Source organism: Citrus clementina, unplaced genomic scaffold, assembly GCF_000493195.1.
Source record: "Citrus clementina cultivar Clemenules unplaced genomic scaffold, Citrus_clementina_v1.0 scaffold_3, whole genome shotgun sequence".
Lineage (NCBI taxonomy): Eukaryota > Viridiplantae > Streptophyta > Magnoliopsida > Sapindales > Rutaceae > Citrus > Citrus x clementina.
The window spans coordinates 6,844,672-6,858,341 of NW_006262339.1; the positions used below are offsets into that span (position 1 = coordinate 6,844,672).

General features: G+C 36.2%; 1 protein-coding gene across 1 annotated transcript; it reads right to left on the minus strand.

The window, feature by feature from the left end:
* Positions 1-8,844: 8,844 nt before the first annotated feature.
* Positions 8,845-10,960, minus strand: LOC112100367. Its single transcript, XM_024189679.1, has 4 exons — positions 10,631-10,960; positions 10,388-10,525; positions 9,786-10,301; positions 8,845-9,582 (listed from the first exon to the last, which is right to left on the minus strand). The coding sequence occupies exons 1-4, from the start codon at positions 10,958-10,960 to the stop codon at positions 8,845-8,847; spliced, it is 1,722 nt and encodes a 573-aa protein (XP_024045447.1).
* Between the last annotated feature and the right edge of the window lie 2,710 nt (positions 10,961-13,670).

Consider the following 13,670-nt stretch of genomic DNA (forward strand, 5'->3'; position numbering starts at 1 on the left):
CTTAACAAAGTTGCATTCTATCAATGCGTGCAGAACAGACTCCTCATTAGCACTACACACAACACAAGTAGATGTGATCTCTACTCTTCTAGAGATTAAGTTAACTACAATAGGCAACACATTCTTTGCAGCCCTCCAAATAAAATTCTTAACCTTGCTAGGAACATTCAATCTCCACAGTTTCTGCCACACACTAGCAAATAAATCAGGTGCAATAGGATTAATAATTTGTAACAGCTCCTCACCTTATAGCAATCGTGAGGATTGGCCTTCCAGTACCATAAATCATTATCCCGTCTGGAGCTCAGGGGAATTTGTAAAATCAACTCCTTATCCCTTACATTAAAGATATCCGACACAACATCATAATCCCAAATCCGTTGATTAGGCACCATTAAACCACTTACAGGAGTGTTGAGTGTTAGAAAATGTATATTTATAAAGGAGAAAATCGTCATTTTACATTTCACGTCTTACTAATAACCCTTACTTTTATGTATTTAAGCTTCTTGTAATTTAATTATGTGTGTTTTAGTTTAATTAAGTATTTTATGTATTTTAGGAGCATCATGGTCATTTCACAATAAACGAGAAATCAGACGGCAAAACGGACATCACTTTTGAACTCAGGACGGTCGAAAACCTTAAGAGGAGCATAAAAGGAAAAATGGCACTGTTCACATGTACGGTACTATTCACGTGTACGGTACTGTCTACGTTATTGTTCACGGCACTGTTCACATAGACAGATTGATGACGTGGCATTGACTGATGAGGTGTCATGATCCTGTTGGACTAAAATTCTTATGTACTGTTGATGGTGACGTGACAGCATATCAATAGACCAAAAATCTCGCGTACGATACATGCATCACACAGGATTATTTTCAACCAAACCGCGTCACTGTTCAACCCGGGTCAAACCGTGTTACTGTTCATCCGCGTGGTCAAACCGCGTACTATTGACTGATGACGTGGCGCAATCCTGAGCGTCCAAACTGTTTTTAATCCGATGGCCACGATTTACTCAATGTATCTATAAAAAGGGGGTCTTCCCCCCCTAATTTGATAGCTTTGAATCCATTTTTGGGATCCATTTTCTGTAATTCCTTCTCTATCTTGTATTTTCTACGTATTTTAATAAATTTTCATTTTGCCCCTAGTTCAATAAATAGTGGCTAATTTTCTTTCAAGCTTGGGTTGAAGGTAAAGTCTCAACATGTGTCATGGGCTTTATTTGGTAAATTTACTTTCTCTTCCCCTCTAATTTTTGTGGATGTTTTGACTACTCGTCGACAAATAATACTAATCTTGTCTAGTACTGCCTTGGTTTCACCGGCGCTCTAGTACAAGGTTATTATTATTTGGCACGATAAGCCCTTAGCACCATATTGATTAGAGCGTGGTTCATGAGGTGTGGATTTCTCCCTCATGATTTAATTGGCATTAATAAGGATTATTTAGTCCATGATGCATGTTGATACGGATCCAGATACCCAAGTACGTCATCTCAATAAATTTCTCTTCAATTTATTCTCGCCATTTCAATTTCAATTTTAGAATTTATTCTCGCCATTTCAATTCCAATTTTAGGATAATCTAAATCATTTTGACCACTAATCCAACCATCCATTTACAAAATTAATTCTACACACAATTAAAATCCACCTCCTCGTGGGATCGACACTCGTCACCATTAGTCTATTCTACAATAGATTCGTGTGCTTGCGGGTTCAATAAAATTTGCATAACAAGTTTTTGGCGCCGTTGCCGGGGAGGTAAGTAATTTTAATTCATAGAATTAATTTTTGTGAATAATTTCTTTTAATTGTTTTCTTGTAATTTTTTTATTAAAAAAAAGTGAATCTACATTTAAAGGTTAGTATTTCTTTTCTTTTTCTCTTCTTTAAAATTCTGTAATTTAATTTTCAGTTTATTTTTCTTTATAATTTTTTTTGTTTATCTTATTAATTTATTTTTTGTTAATTTATTTCACGTATTTTTATAGTAAAGTTGTAATAGCGCAATAAGGTTAGTATCGTAATTTCTCCCTCTTCTTTATTTTTATTTGTTTTGTTCTAATCTTTATTTTTATTTTATTTGTTTTGCATGCATGGTCGTAGGTCATTATTACATAATCTTGAACCTATAGACCTTGAATTAGAAAAAACACTGCACACACACAAACAAGTTAAAAATAAAATGGATTTGCAACCACAAGAGAGGTCATTTAAGGACTACTTCAGTCCTTTAGCTAATTTGAGCACATCATGCATAAGATTCCCAAATGTAGTTGCTAGGAGTTTTGAACTAAAACCTAGTGTGCTAAATTGTCTCCCAACATTCTATGACTTAGAAAATGAGGACCCATATAATCATTTGAATGATTTTCATGCTATTTGTCAAACTTTTAAATACGAGAATTTTTTAGATGATGATGTTAAACTTAGATTATTCTTATTTTCTTTAAAGGATAGAGCTCGTTCATGGCTTAATACATTGCCTGCTAATAGCATTACATCATGGGAACAAATGGTAACAAAATTTTTAAATAAATATTTCCCAGTGCATAAAACCAATGCTATTCGCAGGGAAATCTCGGAGTTTACCCAGAGAGAGGACGAGCATTTTTTCGATTCAATGGGCTACTCTTGAAGTGTCCACATCATGGGTACGAGAAATGACATCAATGCCAATACTTTTTGGAAGGATTATTGCCGAATGTGCAAGAATGGCTAATGGCAACAAGAGGATGAGAGCTAATGTCAAAAAGTGCATCAGAGATTTGGGAATTTTTCCAGCGACAAGCGGATAATTCCCAACAACGGTCGGTCACTCAGGAATACTAGAAGAATTAAGGGAGTACATGAGGTTCACATTGGCGAATCCAGTTCAGAAATTAAAGAAGTCAAGGAGATGGTTGAAGGTCTTGCTCGACAAATAGCATCGTTATCGACTGCTAAATCAACAGAACCACATGACCATGACTCATACTCAGATCAAGCCAATGCCATAAGTGTAATGAGAAAGCCATCAAATTACAACCCATACTCTAATACATATAACCCTGGATGGAGAGACCACCCAATTTTTTCATGGTCTCAAGGATTCCAACAGAATGGACCAGCAGCTCCAGCTCCACCAATGCAACAAATTTCTCAAATTCCTCAAGCCTCTCAGTCCCCATTTAGATCATACAATCAGAACCAGAACTACTCTCAACCCAGACCAAGGGAGGATGCATTCCAGAATTTCAAGAATGTTACTCACTCCACGATTGAGCAACAGAATTGCACCATTGATGGACTACGAAATGAGTTGAGAGTAGGCTTCAATTCACAAGCCCAATCAGTTTCAAGCCTTGAGAAGATGGTGGGACAACTGGCTTCTTCAGTTCAGACCTTGGTAATGACCGTTGAGAAAGGTGGGTTTCCAAGTCAACCAGTGCCTAATCCTAAACGATTACATGAAGCAAGTACCAGTTCACCACAGCAGCATGGAGAAGTCAAAGAAGTCATGACCTTGCGAAAAGGAAAAGAAGTCGACAACAAAGTGGAGATGCCGGTGACAAAAGAAAATCAAATTGTACCTGTAAATGTTGACGACTCATCACTGGAGGAGAAAGAAGAAACCAACCCACGAGAATACGTTCCCAAAGCTCCATTTCCTTAGAGGTTAGCTAAAGGCAAGAAGGGAAAATCCACAGGTGAGATTTTTAAAATCTTCAAACAGGTAAGTGTTAACATCCCTTTGCTTGATGCTATTAAACAAGTTCCATCTTATACTAAGTTTCTTAAAGACCTTTGTACTAAAAAGAGAAATATTCATGTTCAAAAGAAAGCATTTTTAACAGAAAATGTTAGTTCTATACTCCAATATAAAATTCGTCTAAAATGCAAAGACCCAGGCTCCCCCATTATCTCATATAGCATAGGGAACCACACAATTGAGAATGCTTTGTTGGATTTAGGAGCTAGTGTAAATCTGTTGCCTTACTCAGTATTTTTGAAACTTGGACTTGGAGAATTACACCCCACTTCAGTGGTGTTACAGCTTGCAGATCGGTCCACGAAAATACCTCGTGGCATTGTGGAGAATGTGCTTATCCAGGTAGACAAGTTTTATTTTCCTGTTGATTTCATTGTAATTGACACTCAACCAATACAGGATTCAAGGAAGCACATCCCCATTATTTTAGGCTGACCTTTCTTGGCAACTGCGGATGCTTACATTCAATGCAGGACTGGAAATATGCAGTTGTCCTTCGGCAACATGACTATGGAGCTAAATATTTTCAACATTGCCAAACAACCTCACAGTGCAGATGATGGAATTGTTGATGTGGATTTAATAGAAACAATAGTTGATAATACTTTTCTTTCAAACCTTAGTGATGATCCTTTACAAACATGTTTAACTCACTTTGGTTTGGATTTTGATATTGACAGATCCTACTTGACTAAGCACCATCTATGGACACTAATAAATGGAAGTCAAGAGTTGAACAAGTAGCACCATCAGAGAAGAAACTCATCCCATCATCAGAATCACCACCAAAACTCGAGCTCAAACCATTGCCCAACACATTGGAATATGCGTTTTTGGGAGAAGAAAGTACTCTACCGGTAATCATCTCATCATCCCTAAATGACGAACAAAAAGTTAAGTTGTTGGATGTTTTAAAAGAGCACAAAGGAGCATTAGAATGGACCATAGCAGACATAAAATGTATAAATCCAGTAGACTGTATGCATTACATTCATCTTGATGAAAATGCTAAATCTACTAGGGAAATGCAACGTCGGTTAAATCCTAATATGAAAGAAGTTGTTAGAACTGAAGTCCTTAAGCTATTAGACGCAGGTATAATTTACCCAATTTCTGATAGTTCATGGGTCAATCCTATATAAGTTGTCCCCAAAAAATCAGGAGTCATAGTAGTTACTAATGCTGATAATGAATTGATACCAACTAGAGTAACTACAGGATGACGTGTATGCATTGATTATAGAAAATTGAATTCTGTCACACGTAAAGACCATTTTCCTTTACCATTTATTGATCAAATGCTTGATAGATTAGCAGGCCATGAATTTTATTGCTTTCTAGATGGTTACTCAGGATACAATCAGATCCCCATAGCACCAAAAGATCAAGAGAAAACTACTTTCACTTGCCCTTTTGGCACTTTTGCATATAGGAGAATGCCATTTAGATTATGTAATGCACCTGCTACATTTCAACGATGCATGTTAAACATTTTTTCTAATATGGTTGAACGATTCCTTGAAGTCTTTATGGATGACTTTTTTGTCTTTGATGATTTATTTGATCAATGTTTACATCATCTAACATTAGTTCTGTAGAGATGTATCGATAAGAACTTAGTCTTAAATTGGGAGAAGTGCCATTTTATGGTAAAACAATGTATTGTTCTCGGTTACATCATTTCGAGCAAAGGTATTGAGGTTGACAAAGCCAAGGTGGATCTCATTTTTAATTTTCCTCCACCCAAAACAGTTAGAGAAGTAAGCTCTTTTCTTGGACATGCTGGTTTCTATAGACGTTTCATTAAAGATTTTAGCAAAGTTTCTAGACCCTTATGCAATCTACTTGTTAAGGATGTACCTTTTGTCTTTGATGATTCATGTTTTGTGACATTTGGAAAATTAAAGCAGTTGTTGACATCATCACCCATAATTCAGCCCTCAAATTGGAGTTTACCATTTGAACTCATGTGTGACGCATCTGATTATGCAGTATGAGCAGTATTAGGATAAAGAGTTGATCGAATTCCTCATGTTATTTACTATGCTAGTATGACATTGAATAATGCACAGTTGAACTATTCAATTACTGAAAAAGAAATGCTAGCAGTAATGTTTGCATTGAAAAAATTTTGATCTTATCTCATTAGTTGTAAAATAATTGTATTCACAGATCATGCTGCTCTTAAATATCTTCTCACAAAGAAAGATGCAAAAGCTAGACTAATTCGTTGGGTGTTACTTTTGTAGGAGTTCGACTTGGAATTCAAAGATAAGAAAGGCACAGAGAATGTTGTGGCTGACCATCTCTCTCGTCTCCATTTTGACACAATTATGAAATCATTACCATTGAATGAGTCATTTCCAGATGAACAATTAATGAGTGTGGAAGTATTACCATGGTATGCTGATATAATTAATTATCTTGTTACAGGTAAACTTCCAAAGCATTGGACCAGGCAAGACAAGGCTAAATTCTTTGCAGAAATAAAGAATTTCTTTTGGGATGACCCGTATTTGTTCAAGTATTGTGCAGATCAAATTGTTAGACGATGTGTCCCAGAAAATGAAATTCAGAATATTCTTTCATTCTGCGATGAACAAGCTTGTGGAGGCCATTTTAGTGCTAAGAAAACAGCAACTAAAGTTTTACAATGTGGTTTCTATTGACCAACTATATTTCGAGATGCTTACACTTTCTGTTCTTCATGTGATAGGTGTCAACGAATGGGGAGCATTACACGAAGGAACATGATGCCACTAAATCCAATTTTAGTGGTTGAGATTTTTGACGTATGAGGTATTGATTTTATGGGACCATTTCCCCATTCTTTTGGCCATCAATATATATTGGTTGCTGTTGACTATGTATCGAAATGGGTAGAAGCAATTCCATGTCGAACCAATGATCACAAGGTGGTGATATGATTTTTGAAAAGCAACATTGTTTCGAGCTTTGGATTCTTACGAGCAATAATCAGTGATGGTGGTGCCCACTTTTGTAACAAAGCATTCAAAGCTCTTTTGACAAAGTATTCAATCACACACAAAGTGGCGACCCCATATCATCCGCAAACCAGTGGCCAAGTTGAGATCTCCAATCGAGAAATAAAGCACATATTAGAAAAGACGGTGAGGCTAGACAGAAAAGATTGGTCATTAAGACTTGATGATGCCTTATGGGCATATAGAACGGCTTTCGAGACCCCGATTGGGATGTCACCCTACAAGTTAGTGTATGGAAAAGCTTGCCACCTACCTGTGGAACTTGAGCATCGTGCGTATTGGGCCATCAAGAAATTCAACTTTGACATGCAGCAAGCCAGTTCAGAAAGAATATTACAACTGGCAGAACTTGAAGAAATTCGCAATGACGCATACGAAATTGCCAAGATTTACAAGCAACGAATGAAAGTCTTCCATGACAAGCAAATTATGAGAAAATCTTTCACTCCAGGTCAGAAAGTGCTTTTATTCAATTCTCGCTTGCACCTATTCCCAGGTAAGTTACGCTCTCGTTGGTCTGACCCATTTATTGTACATACTGTTTTTCCACATGGGGCAATTGAAATTAAGGACCCAAAGAATGGTGTCACGTTTAAAGTTAATGGTCAAAGATTAAAGCCATATCTAGAGTACCAACCACATGGAAAAAACACCGAAATAAATTTGAGTGACTCACCAGATTTGAATTGATTTTTTTTTGTTGATTTGATTTTTCTTTCTTTCTTTTTATTATTCTTTTGCTAATTGAAATTATTTTTGCATAAGTGTGTTTGTTTAACTATTAAGTTTTCTTTTATCATTTTTAATCATGACTACCTTAATTAGACCGCTCCTCCTTAACATTCTTAAACCACTTCAACGTGTCAAAACTCATCTCAAAAGGTAGATTCAATTTTGTAAAACACATCGCATTTGGGCTCTACAGCCACTAGAGTTAGTAGCCTATGTTAAGGGTTTAGAAAGCCAACTCAGAGACATTGAGATAAGTGTTTACGACATCCAGTTGGAGCTTGAGGTAAATTCAATAAGAGGACGATTTTAATTTTCTTTGTGTATTTTAATTTGTTTTTCTGTTTGTGTGCTTTAGTTTGTTACCCCGGTGAAGTGGCGGATAACGGTACTCCGTGACAATCAAGTTGGTTACTTCAGTTTCCCATAATAACTGATATTCTGAGGCGAAAGTATGGATAGAAACGACATTCTAGCGAAGCTTCACAAGCGATTCCTTCACTTCCTCAGAATGCCCTCCTTACGATCTATAAAGCTCGGTCCGAACGCATGCGATTACTCATGAGGAATAACATACATGCTGATATCTGTTGGTTAATCGAGGCTAAAGTACGATCGGCAGGTGAGTTACCTCCAAAATTTATTGCATACATGCCTAGTTGTGGTAAAGGAAATTATGCAAGAAAACGACGAGCTCGAAGAATTTCTGTTGCTTGTCATAAGTGTGCCAGAATGAGATGCGATAAAAAATCATGTTCTTTAGGTATGCTGTCTGATAACAGGGAAGATAAGATTCAATTCATTAGGGATGACTTGAATGAGGAGTCATTGGATGATATCCTTATATTGAAGGTGAAGTCTCAACATGTGTCATGGGCTTTATTTGGTAAATTTACTTTCTCTTCCCCTCTAATTTTTGTGGATGTTTTGACTACTCGTCGACAAATAATATTAATCTCATCTAGTACCGTCTTGGTTTCACCGGCCCCCTAGTACAAGGTTATTATTATTTGGCACGATAAGCCCTTAGCACCATATTGATTAGAGCGTGGTTCATGAGGTGTGGATTCCCCCCTCATGATTTAATTGACATTAATAATGATTATTTAGCCCATGATGCATGTTGATACGGATCTGGATACCTAAGTACGTCATCTCAATAGATTTCTCTTCAATTTATTCTCGCCATTTCAATTTCAATTTTAGAATTTATTCTCGCCATTTCAATTCCAATTTTAGGATAATCTAAATCATTTTCACCACAAATCCAACCACCCATTTACGAAATTAATTCTACACACAATTAAAATCCACTTCCTCGTGGGATCGACACTCGTCACCATTAGTCTATTCTACAATAAATTCGTGCTCTTGCGAGTTCAATAAAATTTGCACAACAAGGAGCTGTAGAAAGCTCCTCAGTGAGAGTTGTAGAAACAAACCCATCATTGATATCCGGAAGCCAAGGATCATTGCCGATGGAGATATTATGCCCATTACCAACCTGCAGTTTACAACCATGCACCACCACATCCTTAGAAGCTAAAATAGAACGCCACACAAAGTTGGGGTTGTGCCCCAAAGACGCTTGAAGAACAGATTTTCGAGGATAATAACGAGCTTTAAGAACTTTAGCCATAAGCAAATCAGGGCAGGTTAATAAGTTCCAAATTTGTTTTCCTAGCATCGCAATATTGAACAAGTGAATCTGTTTAAAACCAAGACCTCCACTCCCCGTTGGGTTGCACAAAGGTTTCCATTTCATCCAATTAATTCCTTTGCCCCCCTGGTGATTGTTGCGCCACCAATACGAGTTCATCATCCCCTCTAAATCTTTACACAACTCCTTTGGCAACAGATAAACACCTATAGCATAATTAGGCATTGCTAAGGCAACTGTCTTCGGTAAGATCTCTTTTTCAGCCCGAGATAGCATCTTCGAGCTCCAGCCTTGAACTCTCTGCCAGACCCTATCCCGAATATATTGGAATACCTTTTTCTTCTTCCTGCCAATGTAAGATGGGAGTCCAAGATATGCTCCATGATTGGTAGTAGCATTAACCTCCAGAAGATTGCACAGCTGTTGAATATTGGATCCAACATATTAGCACTAAACGAAATTGATGACTTGTTAAAGTTAACCACCTGGCCAGAGGCTTGAGCATACATTGTCAACAAATTCTTAATTAACAAAGCTTCATTGTACGTTGCCTTAAAGAAAAGAAAACTATCATCGACAAAAAACAAATGAGAAACCGTGGGAGCCCCTCTTGCAACTCAAACCCCATGTAGCAAGCCAAGTCTTTCCTGCCTTCTAATCAAAGCACTTAAGCCTTCCACACAAATAATAAATAAGTACGAAGATAATGGATCTCCTTGGCGGAGACCTCTGCAAGGAACAATTAACCCAGCTTCTTTACCCTCTCGGATCACACTATAGCGGACTGTAGACACGCAGAGCATAATCAAGTTCACCCATTTGACATCAAGCCCCAATTTGAGCATCATCGCTTGAAGGAAATTCCACTCCATCTTGTCGTATGCCTTGGACATATCGATTTTTAGAGCAGCAACTCCATGCTTTCCTTGCCTCTTCCGCTTTAGGAAATGCATGCTTTCGGCTGAGAGTATTATGTTATCTGTGATGGCTCTACCCAAGACAAAGGCACTTTGAAAATCGGAGATAATCAAATCAAGAACTGGTTTCATAAGGTTATCTAGCATTTTAGATATAATTTTATAAAGCACATTACATAATGCAATTGGCCTCATATCGGATACAAGTTCTGGCTTTGGTTTCTTCAGAATCAACACAATAGACATGTCATTCAAGCCCGCTGGAAAAAAAAACACTCATTAATAAATTGAAGGCAAGCCGAACTAACATCCTCACCAACAATGTGCCAGAACCTTTGGTAAAATGCTGGATTCATACTATCTGGACCAGGAGACTTGTCAGGATGCATATCAAAGAGAGCTTCCTTAACTTCCGTGGCAGAAAAAGGTTGCAACAGCATCGAGTTCTGCTCGTTTGTAATTCGAGTTCCCACACATTGAATAACCTATGCACTATTACTCCCATCAGATTGAAATAGGCTTTGAAAGTAATCAACAATTAGATCATCAACCTTATCCGACTTGGTACACCAAACCCCCTGCTTCTTTCGAAGTTTCCCAAAAGAGTTCTGTCTTTTCTGCGTTGAAGCAGAGGCATGAAAAAAGCAAGTATTCTTGTCCCATTCTTTCAGCCAAATCGATTTTGCTCCCTGCTTCCAAAACACTTCATGGCTGTGTAACAGCTCATTATAACGATTTCTTGCCTCCGTGAATTCAGCCACACCCTCACAATCACGACAACCCCTTAATACAACTAATTGCTTTCTACACTCCAGCATACGCTTACGAAAATCTCGAGCTAAATGACTTCCCCACTCCATCAAAGCAGACCCACAAATCATATTTTTTTGCTGAATCGAGCTACTAGTAGGAGAAAACCAGTTGTCTCGAACAACATCACAACAATCAGCTTCACGCAACCAAACATTTTCAAAACGGAATCTTTTTGTCTCGAAGAAGGTACTTTCGGATTATGATCCAAAAGAATGGGTTGATTTCTTTTTAAGTATTTTCTTTATTATTTTTTTAATTTCCCTATCTACCATTACTTATTAATAAGAGAAAAACAAAATAACTTAACACCAATATTTTGTTAGGGCTATGGTTACCTTGGAGCTGCCCTAAAGTAGAGCACGAATCATAGTCACACATGAAAAGTGATACATAGTTAAAAACTAGTTATAATTTTGATTGTGTGGTTATGAAGGGGTGCTCTACCTTAGAGCATTTCCAACATAGTCTGGCCCGTTTGTTAGTGGTAGGATCTTCACCCATGCCCCTCAACTTTCAAGACACTGGTTCTCCAAGACACAGATTCTCCGAATGGGCAAAGCCTACTAATTTTTATGATTGTTACTTTTGATATCTAAACTCGAGTATTGATGGTTGATCCACTTAATTTATCTCACCAGCCTCAATTTTTTAGTGATTCTAAAATTACCCCTTATAAAACAATAATTAAAAATTTAATTTATTTGTTTGATTCAATCAAAATAATAACTCTAGTAAAAGCTTCTTTTTTTTTTCTTCTATCAATACCTTCCTCATTTCTAGTTCTTACTTCTTGAGAGCAATAACTTCATACCTGTTTGGTTTGACTTATCTAAATGTTTATAAGTGTTTATTTAATCTCATAAGCTCTTTCTAAATTGTTTTTGTTGTTGTTTGGTAGCTTTTTTAGTAGAGCTTTTAAAGATTAAACAATTTTATTTTTCCTCTGCTAATAAAACCTTAAATTTTGAGATTTAGGAATAGAGATTGAATAGTTTTTTATAATTTTAAAATATTTAAAATATCGTTTATTTATTTGAAAATCTTATTTTATTCCTTTCATAACATAACTTTAAAAAGTTTGTCTGTTAAGTAACTTTTATAATTTTTAATAAAAGCTCTTATTGACAATCAAACAACTAATTGTTTTTTAGTAAAAACTCTATTGGTAAAAGTTCTACTACAACAAGTTCTATTTAAATAAGTTTTATTTGAAAAAATATATATTATATAGAGCCTTTAATATCATTGGAAAACACCTTTACACCCAAATCATAATTATAAACAGAAGTACGTAACAATAGCAAAATTAATTAAACCAGTGAACTTCAGCTTCAATATTAATTAATGGGGAAGAATATAAATTCCACCTATAACAAAATGTTATCAAAAGAAGGCTTACAATTCGTTTGAATAGGTCCATACATTTGGGCTCAAAATGGGCCTGGAACAAAATGTGCTGGAGTTGTTAGCCCAATTTCAAATGTCTTTATACTTGTTTTAATTAATAATTATAATTTAACAATTGTTTGATTTGTTATAAAAAAAAATTGTTTGATTTCCTTCACAAAGGAAAAGAAGGATTAAAAAAAGAAAAAGGTAAAATAAAATATTTGTTTCATCCTAAATTTGAAATAAATATACATTTTCTCTATAAGGTTCTAGCGAAATGAAGTTTGCAGATGATGTATGATAATTAATGGGATTCGTGGAATATTAATGAAAGAATGCAATTGCAAGCCCACAAAATAAAAACCAATAAACTTTATGAATAATGCTGGACATCCTAACATTTAAGTTTTAATTTGAATCTAACTTGATGTGTCATTCATTCATTGAATGGTAGTTAAATAATTATATAAGTTATGAAATTCTTTATCAAATAAATGAGAGACACATAGTATTAAGACTAAAGTTAAAACTCAAATATCTATTAAGATCCCTAATATTATTTTAACTTTATTAAGACTTATTATTTAACTTACAGCAGCCTCAGGATTGCTCTACAAATATATGGACATGGTAGTTGGAAAAAAAAAAAAAAAAGGGTCTCAAGTGTCAACCAGCACAAGCTGAAGCTGCCGACATAAATATCAGTTGGCGGTAGTCACATTATTGCCGGTTGCCTCACGATTCAATTCGACTGCCGCTATCAACGCAAACTCACCTCGGCCTGCTTTTCTCTATACGACTGCTGTGTTGACAAGAAAAATATATATCCCCTGCCAGTCTGCCACACCTCTCTAGAATCCTTTACACATGAAATTTCATGCAGTTTCTGCGTCTACATTACGGTAACAGTCTGATTTGAAACTACGTAATGCTACCCAGCTTTTATCAAACGTAACCGACGATGCCGACATAAGCAAATGTATACTTTTTCTAGGGAAATTAGTGCAAGATTTTCTTAATTTTGTTCTGAACCTTCGTAGAATTTTCTTCACTCGTTTACATGACATGACTGGTACTGTTGTGTCCACTTGTAGGTTCTAATTTGTCCAAGCTAGGCTACGCTTTCAGTGCTGTGCGATATACAAAGAGTCACAAGATCGGGACTAGGGAATGTATTGCTCTTGGTTTCAATCTAGGTAGCCTAGCTTCTCAACGTGATTAATTATATAATTACCCTTGTGTCCTCCACTCACCAGAGCTTGTTGCACGTTCTGTTTTTTGTTTTTTGTTTTTTGTTTTTTTCCTGGACAAGTAGCATAATAAAAGGTGGAATGGAAATACTGGATTTCGATGGAAAGAGTCACTACCCGAGTATAGTCCAAGTCAATA